This window comes from Triturus cristatus, chromosome 4_1 (genome assembly GCF_964204655.1).
Source record: "Triturus cristatus chromosome 4_1, aTriCri1.1, whole genome shotgun sequence".
NCBI classification, from domain to species: domain Eukaryota; kingdom Metazoa; phylum Chordata; class Amphibia; order Caudata; family Salamandridae; genus Triturus; species Triturus cristatus.
In genome coordinates, this window is record NC_140585.1 from 1,261,205,199 (window position 1) to 1,261,228,874 (window position 23,676).

Below are 23,676 nucleotides of genomic sequence, written 5' to 3' on the forward strand. Positions count from 1 at the left end.
CCACAAAAGTAGGCTCTAATGGCTTCAGCTTCGGTTATACTTCTCAAATGGGATCTGCAAAAACCAACAGCACTATAACACATGGGTGACGTCATGTACAATGCCAATAGCTCTGACTCAAGAAAATGTGAGACCTATTGCATTTCCAATGCTTTTTCTTCATTATCGTGTATGAAGACGCTTTCAAATATGTGAGTTCAGACTACCAGCTGTACAAAACTATTACTTTTAATAAGTACGTCTCAGTGCAGTGCTATAATGTATTTTATTAATATCAAAGCTTCCACATGTTAAAGAAATATACTTTTTTGAATTTTGAAGAGACTTCTTCATATTTTACTTGAAGTTTGTTGTATTATTTACATAGCAAATATTTTAAGGGCTCTGCTAGTGCACAGGATCTACGATCTGAGCCAGACCCTTGGCTCACCTCTGTTAATTTGTTAGCTCACCCACCTCTGTTAGTGACAATAGATCTTGTAGACGAGACCTAAAAGTGTGTTTTTTTTTTTTTTTAAGTTGGTCAGCAACAGAATTGACCTGACTTACTCACAGACCCACTTAAGCCATTGTTTCTATCATCTGTTGTCTCCAGATTCAGCATGCAGTCAGTAATCCAGTGTGTCCTGTGCCAGACCAGCTTAGAGATCATTGATAATTGTCAGGAATCTGCAATCCTTCCTGTTGTAGGTGGCGTTTTTCAGTGGTCTGCTATAGCCCTGCAGCAGGTGCGACAGTAGGAAAACAATAATGGCATCTGAAAGCCGGAGAAGTTCGTTCAGGGGAGAAGATGTAAGAAGGAACCTAATACCGAAGCCAAGAACAAGATACCGGAGTCAGTTGGCCATACGGAATACTAACGTGGAGTGTACCCAAGATAAAAGCAGACCCAGTGAAGCTGACCACTAGTGACCTTTTGAAAGTTGACTAAAAGATATTACTCCCATTGGATGGAAAATAATATCCAGGTCTGCAGGTGTTAGTGTTTCTGGTGATCACACTGACATTAGGAAGTGGTTCCACAACGGATAGGGCCTTTATTACCCACCTTATGTTGACGAGGATCATGAAAGAAATGATGCTACCAAGAGTTGGACAAACCTAGGCCAATGTTCAGGTGAAAGACATTACACCACTCCTAATTAGAGGCCTGTAATAGCTCTCGTTATTGCCATGCCACTGATCTGCAGTTACCTGCATTCCCAGCATTCGGAGGGCAAAACGTTATAGGGATCATGAGCTTTTGGGGACTAACCTCCAGAAATCAAACTTTTTGTTAATATTTCCCGACTTTCTTCTCAAGTATTCCACCTAAAGAATTTTCCTCCTTGAAGTTGGAGAAATCTTAGGGTGCAATACCTCTTATCAGTGTTGGACCTGCTGAACCCATAAGTATGATTGACATGCAAACCTACATTGCTGGCCCATTGATAGGCCACTTGTAATGAGGGCCTATATCACTCCTATAGCAGCTAGGTACTCTAGAACCAATGAAATGACAACAGAAGACACACAATTGATGGATGGAATGCAGAACAAATCAACACATTCACCCCCAGTCAAGAGATCTGGGTTAAATTCGTCATTCTTTTGCTCACCAGTTTAGACCTGGCCATATGAAAATCAGTCTTGACCCTGTGCCTCATGGGAACAGTCCAACCGGAACTGTCATGCCAGGTCCTCCCTGGACCGGAAACAAGCATCCTAGGACCGGTTTGAATGACAGCAGGGACTGCAGCTGAAGCAGCCTACTGCAATGAATGAAAGCTCATTATAAGATTGCACTCCTAAACAGTGCTAGTTTAGGACGACAGAGTGGTGCTCATCTCGACAGTACAGGGCATCAGCAACTGACTGCATCTGCAGGTGTAGATTTTCAAGAGAGAAGTCTGGCAGTAAATATATACTGTTAAGCATTAGAGTTCATTGCTTTTTACAATAACTAAGAGGCATTCACAGTGCCATCTCTCCTTTAAGTCGGGTTTTTGTTTACTCTTACCGTTTTTATATGTTACTTAAAAAATAAAGAACCAGGAAGCTTTGATTGCATTCATCACTTATCCTGCGTCTTACTGAACAGCATCCTCCATGGTGTGTTCTGGATTTCCTTGTGACCCTTGTTCCAAGGTTTGCTAATTGAATGATCAGGACATAGTACACAAACCTTTCCAATAGACTAGTTGTTTTCAGCGATATGCAACTACAGGAGCCTGAACAAAAAGTGTTCTAGCTGCCATACAGAATAACCTCAATTATGTCAATTGACAATCTTAACTATTTGCTTTGTCGATTTGATGATTGGGAGCTACTTTCTCGTTTCTTGTTAAACCATGGTATTTTTTTTTATCTCCATCTCTTTCATTGACAGATCAGTGCATTCTTCTCTCTGATAGGTGTCATGCACATTTTCCTGAGACCCACAAGCACTCAATTGTTTTTGTGTCATGCCCATTCAGCCTCTTTCTCTTCAGTCCTTTTGACTCTGCCTAAAAGGACAGATTGAGGGTGGTGCTTGTTTTTTTTTTTTATTTTTTTTGCATCACCCCTGCTTAAGCCTTTATCAAACTTTGTGATTCAGGTGTCCAGGGTCAAGGACGAAGATGCCTGTTTGGCTGAATCTCCTATTGTGACCACCACTGTCATACCACCTGTACCTTGGGCCTTGACAGAGTCAACACATCTGGAACATATCTGCTTCAAGGTCTGGGTAAACTTCCTGAAATGTATCTCCATTACTAGAGGGACTAGGTTGGCAGTTGTTTATTTTACAGATCTACATGAGGAGTTGACTGCAAAGTTAGCTTTCCCTTTGAAAGGCTTCCACTTCTCGTGGCTTGTTTTTTCCTAGATATTTTTGTCAGTAGATAGATCTGGAATGATCCCCAATTGATTCATCTCTCTTCTGTTTAGTGACCTTTCTATAGTGAGACTTATTTCACAAGAGTAAAATTCCATTAATGATCCAGCACACTCCCTCTTTCAGGTACCATTCATGCAGTTTAGGTCAGGATAGTCTGCGACTTAAAGAATGCACCACCTTCATCTATCTGTAGAAGAGCCATTTGGGTCACACTTGACCCTTCATTGTCCCTTAGCCGTTGACTCCTATCCAAGGTTGATTTTGGCAAGCGGTGATGTGGTGCGGTCTTTGAGTGCAATCTGGCTGCCATCACTGCCATTGCAAAGGGTTTGTAATTACTTGAGTATATTCATTTGTGTTGAGCAGTAATGAGACTGTATGTTGAAGTAACTCGTCATAGTAACTGTGCTCATTATTCTAATCGGCCCTTTATTCACAATAACACACTGGCCATCCCTTCTGCTTTTATTAGTGTACATACTGTGTGATAGTGTCAAAATTAACTAAACGGCCTATGCTGGGCAGCTATGTAGGGATTGAGGAATTGGTGCAAGCAGGGGTACTCGGTAACCTCAGCGTTGTGCTACATATGTGCTCGGTTATCTCTTGCTGAGAAGGATGCCCCCTTGTTGCAAAGGATGTGCGGGTGCTTGGAACTATGTGCTGAAGCTACTAAGGTGAGTAATGTGCCATTCCTGCAATGCTAACTTAGTGAACTTGGGGCCTTATGTATGAACACATTATCCCATAGACACAGAATAGGCAAAACCCTTTGATACATCTGGCCCTTTGTCACTGATTGATTTCCATACAGTGTACTGTTGGGTATACTTTTTGCATCAAAAAGTTGCAGATTTCTTTCCTGTTTTATGTTTACTGTCCTTGGTGGTTGATACTCTGCTCAGTCACATGTACTTTCTGTGAATATTTTGGAATTTCATGCTTGATTACAGATTGGAAAGTATGAGTAGGGGAACGTATCAGCATTAAGCTACCAGCAGTGAGCCAGAAGATTCAAAGTATTGCCGAGAGTCTATCACCAGATTACATGCCTTGTGCCTTTTGAGAATGATTGCTAATCTAGGAAGCATATTTGTTTTTGCTCTCATTTTTCTGTCATCCCCTGATTGTCCTTCAGAGTATGTATCTCCGTTTCCATCCATATGTTTTCTGTTTGGTTTGCCGATGGCTGTCCAGACGACATTAATGGTCCATTTACTCCTACACACAGAAAAGGCAATCCGGGCCGGGGACTGTGAAAAAGCAAGGCAGCGACAGCAGAGTTGTAGGAATTTCACAACCCGCGGAGCCAAGTGCGAGGCCTTGCGTGTTGCCAGTGAGTCTTTTTGATGACACATGTTTCTTGTGCACACGCAAATTAACCCATTAATGGAATGGGCTTCATCTTAAACTTTGATTAGTTGTAATCCACAATTTTTGGGTCCGCTTCGCTAACAGTGTTTTGTCATTTTGAGTGGCATTTAATGGGAATCTTGCCGGGCCTTAACAAACCAATGTTATCTCAGTCGCCAAAGGGACAATACAATGCCTGCTGCACGTTTTTTGTATACTGTTTTCGAGAGAAATGTGGAAATGTGTCCTTATGTAGATTGTACTGACCAGCGACATGGCCTTTTATTGGCCACTAACATTCAGCAAGGTATGACTTCATTTTTTTAAAAACGATCCTGCATTCCACAGCCTTCTATGGCCACGTAATGGATGGTTCTTGTCATAGGTATGCAGGTGAGGGTCAAAGCACAGCTATAAGAAACTGCAGCATAATCTGCTAGCCTATCATTTATATTTCAAAGAGTTCTATGTTTGAGCTTCAATACTGAACTGCACTGTTGTCTACTTGCCCATCTATGGGAAATAAAGGGCTGTGCAATAGGTTAAGCTTTGAAATATGTACCCAAGCATCATTGGTCATATAAAATACTTATGACCTCTGCAGCAATTTTTTTCCAGGTTTTTTACTATGTCATATGTCGCTATAATGGGAGTTTGTAGCCACAAAGCACCGCACTTCATTAAGGACCTTGTCAATCTCTCTTTCGGTTCAGTTGATGGTTTTCAGTCATAACTCTGTGTAGGGGAGACAGGGTCGCCTTTCCTTTCTCCACCATCGAAAATAGATACAATCCCATTACTGCTTTGAACCCACCAGAGTGGTTGCTAATTAGTGTGTTTCTCTTGATTGCTTTTGGATTTACAGTGTGTGAGTGACACATGGATTCTTCTCCTTATGCTTTGAGACTGAAATCTACTTTCACTTCTTACTTGGCTAAGAGAAATATATTTTAGGACCTTGACTAAAGACAATTGAGGATTTCGGTTATGACTGAATTAATGGGTAGCTTCAGGGAAGGGGTAGAAGGTTGATCATTGGGATATGAGGAGCAGAAAAACAGTTCAGTGTTGATGGTAGTAAATTTGAGCCTATGCAGTTTTCCACAGCTTAAAGCATCTCTCAAAATTGGTGAGCCTATCTGACAAGGTGATTCAAAGCCGTGGGACAGTTTTATTGAACTGCATGCAGACTTCATAGTATATAATGTCCAGCACAGCTTACTTAAAAAATATTAGTAGGTTAAGGGAAGTGCTCTGAGTACTCCACAGTGGCTGCGAGCAAGAAAAATATTTAATTTCCAGGTTGTCTTGGTTTGGAAGGATCAGAACCATGTACTGCTTGTGAGACACTTACAACCAAATTCATGTCATCCAGGAGGATTCAAGATTCAAGTACATCTTTTTATTTCTAAGAAAAAAGTCTTAAAGAAATATAACATAGTTGTCCAATTCATTGATGCATAACATCTACAAATATCATAACATCTCAAATAAATTGAGCTAAATGACATCAATGCACCCAGCGCATAACACAGACCCAAAAACAAATATAAAACTGTTTTCAAAATACCTTTTAAAAGAAAGTGCATCTTTGAGGGGAAGTGTTGGAGAGGGGAGGGGGGGGGGGGGGTCAGTAAAAACCCATTTATACCATGCAACAGTTTAAGCTTATTGAAATACTGCAATTCATTTCTGTTACTTGTGTAAATATTAATGTGCTTTATGCAGAACCAACAAGACCTAAACAGACCAGGGAACAATAATCCATATTTAAAATAACTTTTAAAAGGTACACCTTAGGTGAATCTTCAGCAGAAGCCATTCATAAACGTACACATCATATTCAAGGTAATCAGCCCTATTGAAATATAAGCAGCAAATAGTTTCAATTACTTCTTAAGATAATAAACTGTGTTGTTTTAAGAAGGCCTCAGAACTGACCGCCATACTAGAGGGCCCTATATACTCTGATTCATAAAACAATTTACTAGTGCATGCTCTTATTTTGGGCTGCTTGGCTCTGTTAGTTAAAAAATCATTCAGGCCTCGAAAAATCCTAAAAATGTTACTAGACCTGCAGGTCTAGTGACCAGTAATCTACTCAACCTAGTTATAATGCTCTTGACCCATAAACTGGTTTCAAATTGTGTTATCCTGGGTAAGTATTTTAATTCAATGGAACACCATTTTCTTCTTTATCACATTTGAGAGCACCTTCAAATACGCAAGTTCAGCATGTCTGATGTACAGAAAAGTCTTTTGTTTAATTTAATAGACTAAACATTTGCTCCATATATAATGCAAATCTAGCCACATACAGGATACACATGATCCTCTGACTTGCATCAGTTCATTAACTTCATTGTCATCAGTGCAGGGGAAGGAATGTTTCTCAAATCATGTTTAAAAGCTGTCATTTTTAATAAATACATAACTAAAGCACAAAGTAGCAACACTCTGTCATTTGCGATCAGCAGAGTTTACATTGAAATGACCACAGAATTTCCCACTGACGTGGTTTTAAAACTATACAGTGTACAATGTCTGGAAATCGAGTGTCTGCAAATATTTGTCATTTGCACATCACCAAGTAAAGTGGTCTGATTTGTTTTGCTCTTGTGTAAATCTTTGTTGGCATCACATTTCTGAATTATCCAAAAAAGTAATTTCATAATAACGTGATATATTTTGAAATACTTTTACTATTTATTTACAAGCTGTTTAAATGTTGTGTTAGAAAACAACCTGACATTTACTGCCTTTTGTTTCACAATTATTGTTCGATAACTCACTTGACAAAAAACACTAACTATAATAAGAGAAACAAAATTAAACACCAGTTTCCACGAATAGATAAGCAACAATTAGTAAAAAGACAAACTGACATTTGACCTCTGTCCTTGAACAGACAGCAAATATGTCAAGACAAAAGCCAAGATTTAAAGGTGTCTTTATTGCTCATTCACTTTCTGAATGAACAGAATACTTGTTCCTTTCAGCTTAAGTTAACTTGCCAGCACAGATGAGTAAATCTCACTGGCTCTTGTGAGTGGATTTTTCGAGGCCTGAACCATCTGTATATCCCCAGGACATAAAGACGCTATTCTAGGGCAGCTTGGTAAGGGAAATCCTGGCATAAGATTATGCAGTTTTATTAAATATTGGCTGGTAGCAATGGCTACATCCTGGTGCTTCAACCCACACACCAGATTTAAACCCAGTTCCCTTGACCGAATTCCATTTTTAAAAAAAATATTGGTTGCAGTATCTTCTTCCTTTCCTATAGAAAAATACACAGTATACCAATAAGTGGCTCATCAAATACCCTAAAACCCAGTTGCATGGACATGGACCATTATTCTCCGCTATATGTGCTTTCAAACTTGGCATCCGCCACCCCGGGTCAATTCCCACCCTCAGCAGCAAAAGTTTATTTAGCAGAATCCTGTCTGGAATTGTATGTCCGGACCGGAGGCGAGTATTATGATTTTAGTTTCTCCACTTTAACAGCAGCCCCTTTAACTTCTTAAACAGAACCACATTTCCCATTGAACACTGGGAATGATAAAAACAAAACTATGTGCAAACAGTCCTATAATTCAATAGGGGTTCAATCAAACATCACCATTGCCATCATAGTTCTTCACCTGTCACCAACTCCTCTTTCTTTGCTGCTCGCAGACCAGATAAGGGCCTTTTAATTTCTCTCCTTGCATGGTGCATACTTTGTAGTGGTTTTAAATCAGTGTGCATGTTTATTTAGCGTTGCTGGGTCGCTTTGCACTCCTACGTGACTGAATTTAATTTCCCTGGTAGTGGCAGAGTGCAGTGGGGTCCTCACCACACTAGGTGGCGCTGTGGTAGCACAATTTTTCTATGGTTTGCGACGCACGATTTTGGAATTCCTGTCAGTAGGGGCGAGCCAAAATTGCACGTCGCTTGCCTCAGCCTGCCCCTGGAGAGTGATACCTCGGGTTGGGTCTGTACAGGCTTGTAAGTCTGATCTTTGAACAGATTTGAGGCCCTTCACAAGGGCCAGTAGTGAGTGTTTACTTGCACCCCACTGGGGTCTGTATTGCTGTGTGGCAGGCTGCGAAACCTGGAAGGGGACACGCTCCCACGTGGTTTGATTTTTCAGCCCCAGATTGGCAGTAATACCCAGATGGAGGGAAGGTGTCCCTGGGGCTTACACCCCCAAGAACGTGAGGTTCTGCCCACTATTGACCCGCTGGGCCCCAGCACCTAAACTGATAGCGCTTTGCGCTGAGCACCGAGTTTTAGGCTCTTAAGATTGCGCTGGGCTTTTAGTGGAAATGCCACTATCATTACCTACCATTGTAACCTCCCACCAGGTCATTCGCCATGGAATTAGGAGATGCCTAGTATGAGGAGGATCCCTTGGCTTCCCTTCATTTGGATGATGAATTTTATGATGCTGTTTGGGCAGTGGAAGAATCCATTGCACTCATGGAGCAGCGCTTGTCCCAGCAAATTGCACGCACATGCGAAAAACTGGCCAAGGTCCAGAGTTCTGCAACTCCTGACGCCCCACACCCAACCCTGCTCTTAGATACTGACCCTGTACCAGCCAAGCGCTCCCTTTAGGCTGGGTAGATCATGATGACTTTGCGTACCTCAGCTAGGATTTCTTGAACCAGGCCCTTCCTGCCCCCATTCCACAGGATCCCACAAAGGGAGTACCAGATCCTACCTCAGCCTCTCCCCCAGATGATGATGCCCACAGGGACACTGACGACAAGGCTGGGCCTGGGGAAAGAGGCACTTAACTTCCTAAACTCAGAATTCCCTTGCCCATCTTTAGACGGCAAGGTAGCTCTGACACCGGAGCTGGATCCCAGAATGACCACCTTTTTGGCCAAGTTCATCAAAGACCCCCAAACAATCCTGGATGTCCTAGACCCCTTAACCAGGATCCTAGACATGGCAGAGGACACAAAGGCTTCTGTATTTCTGACATTTCTTTGGGTCTTCTCTGGGTGGACTCAACGTGTGATCGCCTTCATGGACAATAGCAATTGCGCTCTGTCCACCATGCTAATTAAGGTAGACCCCAAGTTGGGGGATCTGGCAGACTCTGAAGCAGGAGCTGTAATGCAAGGGGAGGCTTTTTAGTGAACCGTTTTTTGAGGAGTTAGGGAAATTTGTGAATACCTTTACTTCCGTAGAAAAGGCTCAGTCCTGAATAAAAAGGGTCTTTTCCTCACAGGCTTTCCATGGGGCCGGTCGGGGCAGGGGCTGCTTGTGCACCCAATACTCCTATTATAATCCCCATAGAGGGCAAGACTCCAGACACAATACCAAGCCTGCTGTGGTAACTTTTACCAGACCTAAGGATATAAGGGGGTTGTCTGACAAATGTTTTTCATGCTTGGAAGTGAACTACAAGCGACGCATGGGTCCTGCGAACAATTCAGGAGTTTCACACAGAGTTTTGCGTAACACCCTGTCAGGTTTCCCACCCCAGGCCGCTGCAGTTCTCGCATCAGGAGGCAGATCTGGTGGACGCAAAGGTTACCTTGCTGCTCACTAAAGGAGCTAATTGTCCCACCACACCCTACTTCATAAGCAATCTTTTCTTGATCGACAAGGCCGAAGGGGGCAGAGACTAATTCTCCCTTAATGCAAATTCAACGAGTGGCTGGTTTATAGGCACTTCAAAATGGAGGGGTCCTCCTCTTTCGCAGTGTCTTGCGCCACGGGGATTGGATGGTCTACCTGGGCCTGAAGGATGCTTACCTAACCATCTGGGTCTTTCCACTACACAGGCGCTTCCCTCAGTTCTTCTGGCGCCAGCAGGTGTTTCAGTTCATAACCTTGCTCTTCGGTCTGTCCTCTACTCCTTGGTGTTTAATGAAAGTCCTCAGGCCGGTCGTGGAACACCTCAGGGCGCAGGGGACCCGCCTCATTCTTTATTTGGATGACATGCTTCTCCTGGCGCAAGATCCCCACCAGTTGTCATCCAAACTGCAAATTGCAGTCACCCTGCTAGTAACCATCGGTTTTGTCATAAACAAGAAGAAACCCCTTCTGACTCCAGTGCAAAGAGCAGTTTTTCTGTATTTCGTCATAGATTCTACAAAGGCTACGCTAAGCCTCCCCTCGAGGAAAGTGGCCAAGATCAGACACGAGTTGCAGTGAGCGCTAACCAAACAGTGTCCTTGCTGCACATTCCCCGCCTGGTAGGTCTCCACTCCTCTCATCTATCCAGGCCATCTTTCTGGAGCCCCTGCTCTACCGTGCACTTCAGCGTTTAAAGGTGGCACACTTGCGGAAGGGCTCTTATTCCCAGTCGGTGGTCCTCTCCGAGAATGCGCACGAAAAGGTCCTCTGGTGGCTTTCACATATGGAAGCATGGAATGGCAGATCAATTTTCAGCTCGGCTCCAGATCTCATTATAGAGTCCTACGCCAGCAGGTTAGGCTGGGGTGGGCAGTGTGGTGAGTTTTCAACACGAGGGTTGTGGTCTACTCAAGCACAGAGGTTACACATCAACTGTTTGGAACTACTGTCAGGGGGCCGCTGTTGGACGCAAGACCGGATCTAATACTGCGTCTTCTTAAAGATGGACAACATCTCAGCCATCCTGTACATACACCTCCTGGGGGGTTGGGGGGTTACTTGGCCCAAGTCATCTCGGATCTCACGACTAATTTTTGACAGTTTTGCCTGGGCCATCAGATATCGGGCATGGCGGAATACCTCCCAGGGCAGGACAACATGGTGGCGTACTGGCAGTCCCGTCATCACTGGGACTCCGATCTTTGAAAGCTTCACCCTGAAGTGTTTGCCAACCTCCAGGACCAATGGGGTCCATTTTCAGTGGATCTGTTTGGCTCCAGATTGGATCATCAGCTGCCCAGGTTCTTCAGTTGGAGGCCGGATCCTCTGGCAGCAGCCACTGATGCCTTTATGCAGGACTGGGAGCTAGAGAGGGGCTATGCGTTTCCCCTGTTTACGATGATTACCAGGGCCTCAGCCCAGAACATACACCAGCGGGCAGAAGCAGTGTTAATCAACCTGCTTTGAAAATCTAAAGTTTGGTGTCCGGTTCTTATGGAACTTGTTTGGGGATTTTACAATGCCGATTCCCGACTCTCTTCCTCAATCCGGATCGAACTCCACGTCCAATGGTGTTGGAAATGTCACTTCGCCTTATGGCGTGGAGGACTACAGGGTACGATTGTTGCTCCTGGAACTTTCGGAGCCGGCTGCAGACCTCCTGTTGAAGGCATGGTCAGACGGCACCATCAAACGATACTGATTGGCTTGGAAGAGATTGTGTAGGTGTGCGCTATGGGATTGTGATCCCGTGGGTGCAGAGGTAGTGCAAGTTTTGATTTTTTTGGGCCAACCTAGTGCAGAAAAGTATTGCGTACCAATCAATTAGCACTTTCCGTTCAGCTATCTCAGCTGGTCACCTACCGGTGGAAGGGTCCCCGATAGGGGGGCACCCGTTTGTATGCAGACTCCTACGTGGTATTAGGCTATCCTTGCCTCCAGAGCCGTGTTGCTCTGCTTTTTGGGATGGTAACAAGGTTTTAAATATTTTCTGCCATGTTAACCTAATATGTTCCTCTCAAACAAAGAACTCTCGACAAAGCGGGCAATGTTGCTCTGCATAGTATCGTGCAAGAGGTTGTCTGATGTTCGAGCCCTATATATTACAGGAAGGCCATTCTCTCCCTCGAGTGTACCGTTTACACTGAGCAAGTGTACAAAATGTCATACCAGAGTTATAGTATACCCGAGTTCCCAGATTCTCCTAAGCTATGCGTGGTCCGGTGCCTTAAGGCATATGCGGTGATGTCAGGGGACTTCCGGCCGCTGGCTGAGAGACAGCTCATAATCACTCTCAAGAAGCCGCATAAAGCAGTTTCCTCCCTGGCCATAGCCCGGTGGGTACGTTGGGTGATGCAGGAAGCAGGAGTGGATCTTAGCATCTTTGGTGTATACTACACTCTTGGAGCGATGGCCTCTAAAGCGTTGTTTGGGTGTCCATCTGGAAAAGATCTTGAACATGGCTGCCTGGTCTTCTGATTTAACTTTTAAAAGGTTCTACTTTAAACCAGTGTTAGATGTGGCTCCTCCGGTGGTAAGTAAGCTTTAAACTAGCACAATCCTTGCCTCTGGTCCTGTTATAAAATAAAACATTTCCTAGCTATTGTATTAAAATGTTTGTTTTCTGAGGTGAGGATTATACCACCCACAGATTTTTGATCCGGGAAAGCCTCTCTGACTAGTAAGTAAATATTTGAATTCTTTGGTTGTAATCTTGTGTAATGTCGATTTCGGGTATACATATACTGTGTACAGTGTAGATTTGCTGCTAAGCAACATTTTATTAGTTACTATTTCCTAGTGAATGTCTAGCCAGTTGATATCCTATATCCATTCTCAGGGAATGGAAAACAGGATTTGTAAGAAAAGAGCTAGGGCATGACTCGCGTGAGAATAATGGATTTGGTGGCAGAGGTGAAGGACTATGATGGCAGTACTGACCTCTGATTGGACACCTATTGGATTATGGGACTGTTTTGCACATCGTTTTGTTTTTACCATTCCTAGTGTTCATGGGAAATGTGGTTTTTTTTAAGAAGTAAAAAAGGCTGCTGTTAAAGTGCAGAAAGTAAAAGCATAATCCTCACCTCCGATTCTATAGTAGATTTGAAACGTTCTGTTACTATAGCTAGGACATTTTCTATTCTATATAAATATGGGAAGATCTTAGAGCCCTCCTGGGTTAGTAAAAAAAGGTGCAACAGATCTATTCCTCATGTACTGTAGATCATAGCTCCAGCTGGTTTCCTCTGCACAACGTATGAGAGTGCTCTTTATTTGACAAATGTTTTTCAATTCGCCTCCTTCAAGGTGCATGTTTGGGGCACCTAAGAGTTCCATAATGTCTTCCACTGGACTCCTTTTACCTGGGAAAGATTGCCATTACCCCAGGGAGGATTTGCATGGATAGTTTATCACTGGAGGATCCATTTTTAATTGAAAAGTAGTATCGCTGGGCCCTTGCATTGGCCAAGCTTGCTGCTCTATGCTAAGACATGACAGGAAGAGTACTAATGTGCTTTAGTTTGCTAGTGCCTCGATCCAGGGAGTGTTTCAAAATGAAGCAAGGACATCAGTATAAAATTAGCAGACCAGTTTTCAGAAATACGGCAACAATCATTTCGGACATGTTTTTTTTCTTTTCTGAATACACACAAAGTGGCTCAGACCCTCTGGGATGCTTCTGTGGAAGAAACATCCCGTACTCTCTCTCTCCTTTTTACAAATCAGTATTTTAGTACCATTTTAAACTAGTCCGACTTGAGGCTAAGCCTGGTTCTTTGACTGGTGAGATTCTGGGGGAATTCCTACCAATCCTGTTAAGAGAGACCCAAAATGATTGCGCTAGATCTTGTTTTTGATTTTCTCTGCCGTTCTAGAAAGGGATCCAACTATATGCATATCAGTCTTGACCCCCCCATCTCCAAAGAAGCAGCAGTGAAGTCGGATTTACTCCGGACAAGAATACAAGCAACTATGGCTGCTTTTTAGGTTGAGCCTAGAGTCAGCGCGCATGCGCTGCTCTGCATGCAGTATTCACTCAGTGGAGTTTAAACATTCCTACCTCTTAATTGGTTGCTTGGTCAGCCTTTCCAAAATGCATTGCTGTCATTGGTAACAGTGTACATTTTTCCCACCTTGTGGCTGGGATTTTACAGCCCTGGCAACTGACCCTGCTACATGGATCATTTCGCTAGTGGCCACATGTTTTGTTTTGGTGCACTACTTTTTCTTTCCGCCCTCTCCTTGCATCTCGTTTGTGTTTTTTTTAAGGTACGGGTTTCCTTCAAGACGTGTGAATTATTTCGCAGAGCTTGTTACTTTAGAAACAGATGGTATGTTTCGTATGCTTTCTGTCTCCAGCTCATGTATCAGGACTGGATTTCATCAGGCTTTTTATACCTAAATGTGCCACTGCAAACCCCCCTCCGGATTTGCAGCTTGACCTGTCCTCCCCCCACCCTGGTGCTCCTTGTTTCAGTGGCTACATGCATTTATATTGTAATCTATGTTTCCTCCCTCGGGCTATGGGACCCGAGGAGGGGGCGAGGTACTGCCAGGGGCGCTCTGCAGGCCTGTTTTTCACTGCAGAGCTCATCCTATAACACGCACATAACTGCTGCCTCCTTCACCTCCGCTCCCACCGGTCCCAGCCCACTAGAGGCATAACATTCCATGCAGCGTGAGAATGTATTTATTTCTGAAAGGACCGTGCAGCGGTGTTTGAAGACTGTGGAAGACTTAAGAGCTGGCATTTACAACATGAGAGGTAAACTACTGGTTTAAACAAAAAAAAACATTGAATCGGAGTTCTTCCATCAGTAGGCACCGATTTTGAGATTGAGGGAAGTGGTTAATATACTCTTAGAGCAAAGAATATTTCTTTCTCTGGCATTCCCTTATTTATTTGTATTTTTATATAGCGTATACCAGCCCCAAAGAGTGAAAGCTTTGTTTACATATAATCCACTTTGAAAAGGAACTGTACCCATAAAATCGAAACCAAATGAATATATGTAATATGTTTTCATTGATTGCAATATACATTTACACTGGGGCATTTATTTAAAAATATCTCCCTCTTTACGTGGTTGTATATGGTTGTATATGTTCATGCCTCTCTTTTTGTGCCTTGTTCGTGTGTATGCAAGTATCTCTATGTATTTAGCTGTGTGCATTTTATTTTCTGAGCCTGTGGGTGTGTTCTGTGTTCATGTCTGCGTTTTTCTATGCATATGGGTGTGTGTTTGCGTAAATGGCTTTTCTTTTTTAATAATTTTTGGTGTTAATGCAGTTGATACATTATTATGATAGACAGGACTGTCTGCTGCTTGACACACCACCAGAACTAGTTGTATTAGGGCTCAAGAAACCTATTGAGGACAGAAGGGGTTTAACTGTTCATCCAGACATTGACATTTTTTTACATGCATATTAATTAATGTTTTCCTTATGTTGCTGGTGTGTAACACTTCTCACCACATTGCTTCCAACCATGTACACTTACCCCAGTCCTCTCTTCCCCTTCCCAAGGCTTTCTCAAAGCTTACAACTAATTCCCCAGTGCATGTGATTGTTTAATATACGACCACAAAAGTTTAAAGTGGTAACAAAAATTGACCATGGACATGTAATACATGAACAAACGAATCGGGTAACGCACAGACATACCAAATCTAATTGCTTCCAGGGAGATGATGATGTTATTTTAAAGAAACGTATACAATAAAAAATCACTGACCAAGATACATTTCAAAATCAACATTTCAATATTCAAGCCTAGGTATCTAGGTTGATACATTTTGGGTTTTTTCAACACACCTCAGTACCCCCACTCTTGCCCCTCATTTTCTCTCCTCACTTGTTGATTTCCCATCGTCGCTGCTTGTTCTCCCCTCTGCATCATTTCTTTTCCATTTAAGTTGCCTGCCCACCACCCTCCCTGCTGCTTGCCCGTTGTTACTGCCCTGTCTCTCCCCCTCCCCCCCCCCTCCCCCGAGGCTTCACTCCTCCTGAGATAGCTTACAGGGCACAGCACCCAGGATAATGGGCTGCATGGCTAAACACTTTAAAAGTTCCAAAGGCAAGACCTATTGGCTATGCCAGTGCTCGTTAGTAATATTGGGTCTAAGGTGCTGCTGTTTCCTATTCTATTGTTGTTTTTTATCCAGCATTTAATATGGCCCGAGAGAGTACTTTTATGGCTGAGTTTGTTGATCACTTGCCTCACAATGAAGGGAAGGGTGTTGAGGTTAAGTCTTAATCGTCCCTTTGTACATGTTTACCAGACTGGCATCAGGTACACAGAACTATTAAGATATTAATGATCCCAATTTCAAATCTCCCCAGTCTCATTAGCAGGCTTATATTTGTTAGACGCTCTCAATTTTAATACAGCTCTAAAAGTCTCTTTTTTTTAATACAAAGTAAAACTCAGTTCAGATTTCCAACTTCATTTGTTGGGGAGGGGTAGGTGTAGGTTTATGTTTGAAATTTAGTTTAACAGCTAGAGATATACATACACATTATTACATCGATAAACAGCTAGGCAACTTCATTGTGTTTAACTGAAGTATGCCTAAAGAAGGCTGGTTGTATAATTTTGTTGCACTAAGAGTATTTGAGGAGAACATGCAAGTGGTCTTAAAGATAGCATGTTTTGCATTTTTCTGTCTAGGTTTTGTTTATCTGCCATCCCTTTTCCAGGAAATGGAGGCTATAACCACAAGAAAGTATATAAAATCGTCACCAACTTTTTCTCAAAACCTAGCCCCCTAGTTATTCAGACTTTGTTCAGACATTACCTGTACGTGCATAGTTGAGTTCTTTCAGTGTTTTAATCAATTTGATTGTTAGCTTGCTTATTAATCTTATTTGCTTCTATTAGTCTTTGTGACCCCAACTGTGGAAGAATCCTAATTGCATCATGTATTTTTAGAAAGCATATATTTGCTCCTTTTCAGCTTATTTGTGGATATTGCATGAGTAGCACTGTGTGGTTGGATCAAAGGATGAAGGTGGGGTTCAGCTTCGCAGGGCCACACAAGGAATGCCATTATTTATAATTTATAGAATGGTGCAAACCCCTTCAAGATTTACCTTTAGGTAATAAGTAGGAATAATTATTCTGTCCATCTTCAGGGACCCATAATAGGCTGCTTAGCTTCTTTCAAATTGCTGTAGGTTGCGTGAGGTAAATGAGTCTCTCAGAAACTCCAGTTAGATTTTCTTGTACACTTAGCTATGGGTTAGACCAGAGTATTGGCACATAAGAAGTAAACCCAAATATGTCATTTGATTGTAAAAGCCCCATTTTCTGAGATAGCACTGCTTGTTTCCAGTCATCTCTGAAAAACCGCTTTAGTTCGTTGAATGAGCCATAGGCTCAGCTAAGCAGCTACCAGATAACAGAAACCTTAATCCTTGTGAAAGCTGGGTGAAACAAACCCTTTACTTTCATTGATAGCGATTTGCACAGGGTAATGGAAAATATGTTTAACAAGCACAACACAAATGCTATGTGATAATGTTAAGCAGGGCCTTGCCAGTCACATGAAAACCAATACATGAGGTTCACTCCATTCAAGATAGATGAGTTGACTTGTTTCACTCTGTGTGCGGTTTTGAATTATTATTGTCTCTTTGAAAATACGAATTCTTGTTGTCTGTATTCTAAAAAAGAATGGAGCTGCACTCTGTTGCCTTTATTGCACATATACCACTAATGTTACCAAAGATATGTAACATTTTCAAGGTATGGCTATGATTGCACTTACACTGTGGCATAAATTTAGCTTTCCATGTCTTAAGTCGCCCCATCTGAAATTTGATCTACAGTGCACTTGTGATATGTTTCTGTACAAAACAGTTAAATATATACAACAAGGATCTAGTGACAGCATTGTGAACACCCCTCCCACCTTTAAAACAAAGCTTTGCTCTAGAACTTTAAACCTTCATAATAAAGGTGGGCAAAGGGAGTATTATGGGAATAGGTATTATTGTGCATTGCATAATAATGTCATTCCAGAGGTAATATTTAGTCAAGAGATTGTATTGTGTGAGACCTGTTGGACTGAAAAGGACTAATCTGCAATTTCTGCTGGTAAGTTTCATGTCAAAGTTATTAAAGGGATTGCATTTAGTACAAAGGTAAACATGACGGCCATTCCTCGGCTTTGTCAAGTGACGTACAATTACCATTTATAGGCTGTGAAGGTCGCCTGTGAAGGTACTCTTATCGGTGCTGCGATATATTCAAAAGCAAATTTGTACAGTGATGCAAATACTGTTGCACTCCATTTCATCATCAACTGACGACCGACCCCTTTCATGCACTACTTTTCATAATCATCACATTCTTGAGGTGTAAACTTCTTGTTAGTTCAAACGAAGTTAAGACTCTAAATAATTACAGTGGACCTCTATGAACCGGGTTGCTTATTAGTTAATTTGCTTGACATCGCCAGACCTCAGCGTAAACGTGTAGATGATGAGGGCTGGTATGACATCGAGCTTGAAGTAGGAACTGATTCTTCACCCCCAGCCCTCCATCAATTCACAAAACCTCATTTACCAGTTTTGTGAACATCTGTGCAGTATCTTTGAACTTTACAGGCCCTTATCGGATTTTTTTCGGATATCTCCCCCTCTTAACTTTCTTAGGATATCTCCCCCTCTTAACTTTCTGTGATCCTTGGGTCTTCCTATATTCTTTAGTAGTAGAGTACCGTTGACCATTGCCTTTGCTCAGTACTGGGACTGCCTATATTGTTGTTATTCAAGGAAAACATTCCTAAAACCTCTTACCTCTAATTTGTATGACCCAGTCCTTTCTACCTTTTAGTCTTACATTGATTATTCCATTTAATCTATGTTGCTAGCCACGTCATTATAGCAGTTTTTCCATGTAGCTGTCATTGTTTTGTGCAAATGCATAATGTCCACCATATCCTTCCGTCTTTACACAGTGGCAGTCGGCTATAATATTATTGCTTCTGCACATTCTCTTCCTTCTTTAAAGATTCTTAGGACTAATTTATAATGTTCTCGCAAGACTTTTGCTGGAATGGATTTTCAAGGATGTGGAGCGATTCATAACGACATAATGTGGGTTCAAAATCAAGCTTCTTGAGAGGCTCGATTTTTGATTCTCAAAGTAACTGATTCATAGGAGTTCAAGGGTGTCTACAACTTGAGCTGATAAGCGCTTTAAATCCCTCAAGAGTCTCAAAATAAAGTGGCAAATTGCATTAGAATACACTGTACTATGATCTCCGATAAGGTAGTCCCGTTTGAAACTGCCTCTCATCAAATAGGTTACACTGCCTAATAGGACATATCTTGCAGCTTGAGACAACTGGCTAAAGTGCAATTACGCACATGCCACAGTCTACTTAATTACCTATGAGTAAACAACTTTGAGAATCCAAGGAGACATTTTCGGAGGAAGAACGTGTGTTATGTTACAACTTTGGGCATGGAGTTGAATGACTGGGGGGGGGGGGGGGGGGGGGAAATGCCACTTTGCAACTAGGCAGCTTATAATGAACAAAAATCGTTTTTGTATTAAACTGAAAAATTAGTTCAAAGCTGAAATTGGGATTGTCAAAATAAATAGAAGACTCACTTCCAACACACCCCATCTCTCTGCAGTTGTCGTCATTATTTCTTTTATATTGCTAGAGCTTTCATGTCATGGTGCAGGACAGTGGCAGACGGAAAGTAAGCCCTGCCAGAAAATCAAATTCTCATACACAATTTGTAATTTGGTACATGTAAGAGTTAGCGTCACAGAACACTAAATCAGTTTGTGAAGCTCCTCAGAATAGTTTTATTTCAGTGTAAGACATCTTGAATGGTACTGTGTAAGTTGTGGGGTGGTATGAAAACCTCTAAGGATTGTTCAAGAATAATAAGTAATATGTGCCTAGTGTTTCACGTGCATGCTGTTCTCTCTTGCTAGAGATAACCCATCTTCATTACTAACCTTTAGCTCTCATGACTTCACGCTCATTTGTTAGGCCCCCACTAAGCCTGTGACGATGGTGGAAAAAGTATTCGTAGTCACTCTCTATTTATCTTCATAGGAACCCTCCCTGTACACTGTGAAAGCTGTTCTCATCTTGGACAACGATGGAGACAGGCTGTTTGCTAAGGTGAGTTGCCTGGTCATAGAACAGCTAGTAGATTGTGTTTCTATATCTTTGTCTCTATTGTGTTTATTGTAGAGGTTTAAACAACCTTTAAAAAAAAAAGTCTCGCCACTACTGCTACTGTTTATTTTCTTCTACTACGAATGCTCCGTTGTGGCAGCCTTACTTTTTGAGACATATTTCTCAATGATATAAAAAATATTCCAGAGTAAAACAGTTATTCTAATCTTTAAAAACCTATTATGCTTCTTTGTATTTTTCTGTAACATTAACAAAACGTTCATTAAACAAGTGTTCTAGATCTTCTCAGACTAGTAAACGCTTAAATATAGTAAAGTTAACTAACCGGCAACCTCTGCATCTTCATCGCTTCTCCTCAAATTTGCTTCAACTTAAAGTTCAGAATAGAATTAACATCTGCTGGCTAAAAATTAACTAGAATACTTTTTGAATATATAAAATTACTCGTGGTCCTCCAACTCCTACAATGTAGTTGACGACCAAACCTTTAGGAGCCAAACATTTCAGATGAGTGGACACTTAAAAATAACTGTACAACTAAAAGCATGAGGCTATAAGATGTCACAAAACGGGGGCAGGGTCAACTGACTTTTGCAGACTGTTCTGACAGTAACTCATTGTCATCCCTTATCCACTCATTTTCATTCAGTGTCATTCCGATTGTTATTCATTCCATCCACTCACACCCACTCAGACTGGGCACCCTCTCGTGCTACATCCAGACTATTCCCCGTGATTCTGCTCTTGTGTCACACCCACAGCCCCACTTCAGCCCCTCTTCGTTCAATCCTCACACTGCTTATTTGTAATCTGGTATAAAAAGTTAGTAGTTACCATTTTGAATAGATAAATAAAAATGAACCTTTCGGGTTTATGAAATTGTAGACTCTACTTAGAAATTTCTCTGAATTCACTTCGATGGATGCAAGGAGTTATAACCGCTCCCTCACTGTGACTGGAAAGCTTCTTCCTTTGTACTTTATTTAGTCTGCTTTGATAGTGCAGGTGTCAACAATATATGATTGCCAGAGAAAACTTTAAGAAGTGATACTGAGAGAGCGGCTTAGGTTATGGCAACATGTTTTGCAACATGTTTTGCCTTGTGGGAAATCAAACGCTCAGTGCAGTAGACCTGAATTGGTTATAGCGACAAATCAGTGCTTATAGCTGATGGACTTATTGTTTTTTTTAGAAAAATTATGCAAGATAGCGGAGGTCTAATCAGATTTATTATGAAACGTTCTGCCAAAGACACTAGGCATGGCGTATTTTTTGTTGAAAGCCTATGCTAAACCAAATTGACATTTAACCGTGGTTTGCTATTACACGGTTCACCAAGTTTTTTTGTTACTTAGATTACTGTAGTAGGCAAGGTTTTGGTATTAGTTGCTCCTCTTTGACAAACACTAGGGTGGTAGATTTGCATGTGAAAATACTTGTTAGACCCTTTTAGATGGTGGTTATACTATTTTGCCAGCTATAATTTTGTATGTTATCGTAATTTTATGACGATGTCTGAAGTTTGCCTTGTTGGAAGGTTTATGCTAAGCCCAGTGGTCAAGGCTGTGGACTTGCTAGGTTGATTGGTAAAAGTTATGTCGAATGCCATAGATCGGATATGTTTATATTATGAAATATTAGGAAAAAGAAATAGGCTGAATATATTGAGAAAAGCATCTGTTATTGGCAACAGGCCAATTATCCCACAGTGCTGAGCCCTTTTTTGGCTATTATGGGGTAGTTTGCGCTTAGGCTGCCACAACTTTTTCTCACATAAGGTATCCACGCCAAGTTTGAGTCCTTTTTTCAACATCCTGGGGATTCTAAAGGCACCTAGGGTTTGTGGATTCCTTGAGGGGACTGTGAAAACTTCCAAAATACAGCTTAAGTTTGAGTTTTGAGGGAAAATAGAAAAAAGTGCTCTGGATGAAAGTCTTTTTTTCATATCTCAAATTACCATGAGATTCCCCTTACAAGACCTTAACTGGGGCGCAAATTCCGCCACGGTACGGGAGTTCTATTGAGTGGGCGGGGCCGCGTTGGTCAACCGACGTGCACAGCACTAGCGAGGTAGTGCTCGCGACGTCCGACGGGCGCACTTAACGGGTTAAAGAATCTACTTTCATCCAGTCCCCGCAATCAGCCAGATTTGCTACCACAGGACCTTATGAAAACACATATACAAATTGTGATCAAAATAGTTAATAAAACAACAATCCATAAAAATATTCTGAAGAAACCCAACATGTACCTTCATATGCTATATAAATCAACAATACATCCCATGTTCATAAAGATAATCAACAGTATATCACATGTAAATAAAAACGATACTTCACATGTAGTTAAAAACAAGAAAGGGAGGACAAATATCTAAAAAAAACTCCAATCAGTTTTTCTGAAAGAATTACTCTCTCACAAAGTGTGTATTGGGTATAGTTAGATGTGTTCACTGATTTATTCTAATTGTCCAAGCACTGTGGGTCATGTTTGTAAATTCGTCGATGCTCTTCGGTGGTCTTAATTGAGATATGCCACCTTCTTCAGTAGAAATATATATTATTTTGCTCCTCCTAAACAAATACCTGTGTAGGAAAACTAACCACATGCACTTTTGGGTGTAGACGGGGACACAAAACCTCAGCTTCTTGAAAATAGTTTGTTCACCTAAAACAGTCTTCGAACACTAAGTGTTTGGAATTACGAATCACATTCAGAACTGTTGGGACTTGGAAATTGTTCCCATCACAAATATATCAAGAGGTTATCTTCAGCGATAGAAGAAGAGCCAAAAAGGAGAACAAGACTGCCTTCTCCTAAATGGTGTGTATACTGCATAAACGGCTGGTCGGCCAGATATCTCTGTTTCCAAATAGGAATCTAGGTAAACCTGTATCTAAAAGATTTCTTGCTGCAGATTCCTTGCCTTTTAATTCCCTAGGCATCAGGCTGGTTCCGGAAACATTTGCATGCTTGCGCGCTGTCGCGCCGCTCCGTTCGGCTCCGCGAGTCTGTGTCATTATCGTCTGTTATGACATTGCAGTCACCTATATAGGCGTCACCCATGCGCGTGGACGTCAGTACTTTTCTTTCCACGCCAGTTAAGCGCTGATCCTGGGAAGAGCTACCCCTCTGTCTCTTTTTTGACTGGCTTTTTGTTGATTTATTTTTTTCAACTGTCAAGGTTATGTCCCATAGACAAACAGGTTTTAAACCTTGTGGCACCTGTCAATCCGGCATGTTGATGTTTGTGGTGCTTCGAGTGTCACCACGACACAAAGTAGTGCTCGGACTGTCGGGCCATGGCTCCAAAGGTCATCCTGGAGTGAGCTTTGAAGCTCCTTGTGACCTGGCAGTCGACAGTGGCCAGCGAGACTCCGAGGAGATCCCGGTCCCGTTCAAGGAAGAGGTCGTCACTGGACTGCTCCAGGAGCTCAAAGTCCTCTTCATGTTACTCGAGGTCCTTGGTACACTCTGGGCAGAAGCACAAGAAAAGGAAGAAGTCCAAGCGGACTTCATCTTCACCTTGTCTGTCATCTGCCTACGAGACCGGTAAGGAGCACCGACGCTCTAGGCACGGTTCTGCGGAGCTGGTGCCAGGTTTGACTTTGCTGCTCACTCCGTTTCCGAGAGCCGGAGAGACCCCGCTCATATAAAGGAATTTTATGAGCCCATGTGCCGCGTATTTGAGTGGGCCGACCTCTGTGG

At 42.1% G+C, this 23,676-nt stretch overlaps 1 protein-coding gene across 7 annotated transcripts in view; it reads left to right on the forward strand.

The window, feature by feature from the left end:
* COPZ1 (coat protein complex I subunit zeta 1) overlaps positions 1-23,676 on the forward strand; it is a 906,679-nt gene that overhangs the window by 773,208 nt on the left and 109,795 nt on the right. For 4 of the 7 annotated variants that reach the window (XM_085654740.1, XM_085654741.1, XM_085654742.1 and 1 more), the window contains one exon: positions 19,882-19,950. In XM_085654740.1, coding sequence (XP_085510866.1) covers positions 19,882-19,950 — 69 coding nt within the window. Of the gene's footprint in view, positions 1-4,091; positions 4,197-19,881; positions 19,951-23,676 lie in introns of all 7 variants that reach the window. The other 3 variants (XM_085654737.1, XM_085654738.1, XM_085654739.1) reach the window with 1 other exon arrangement.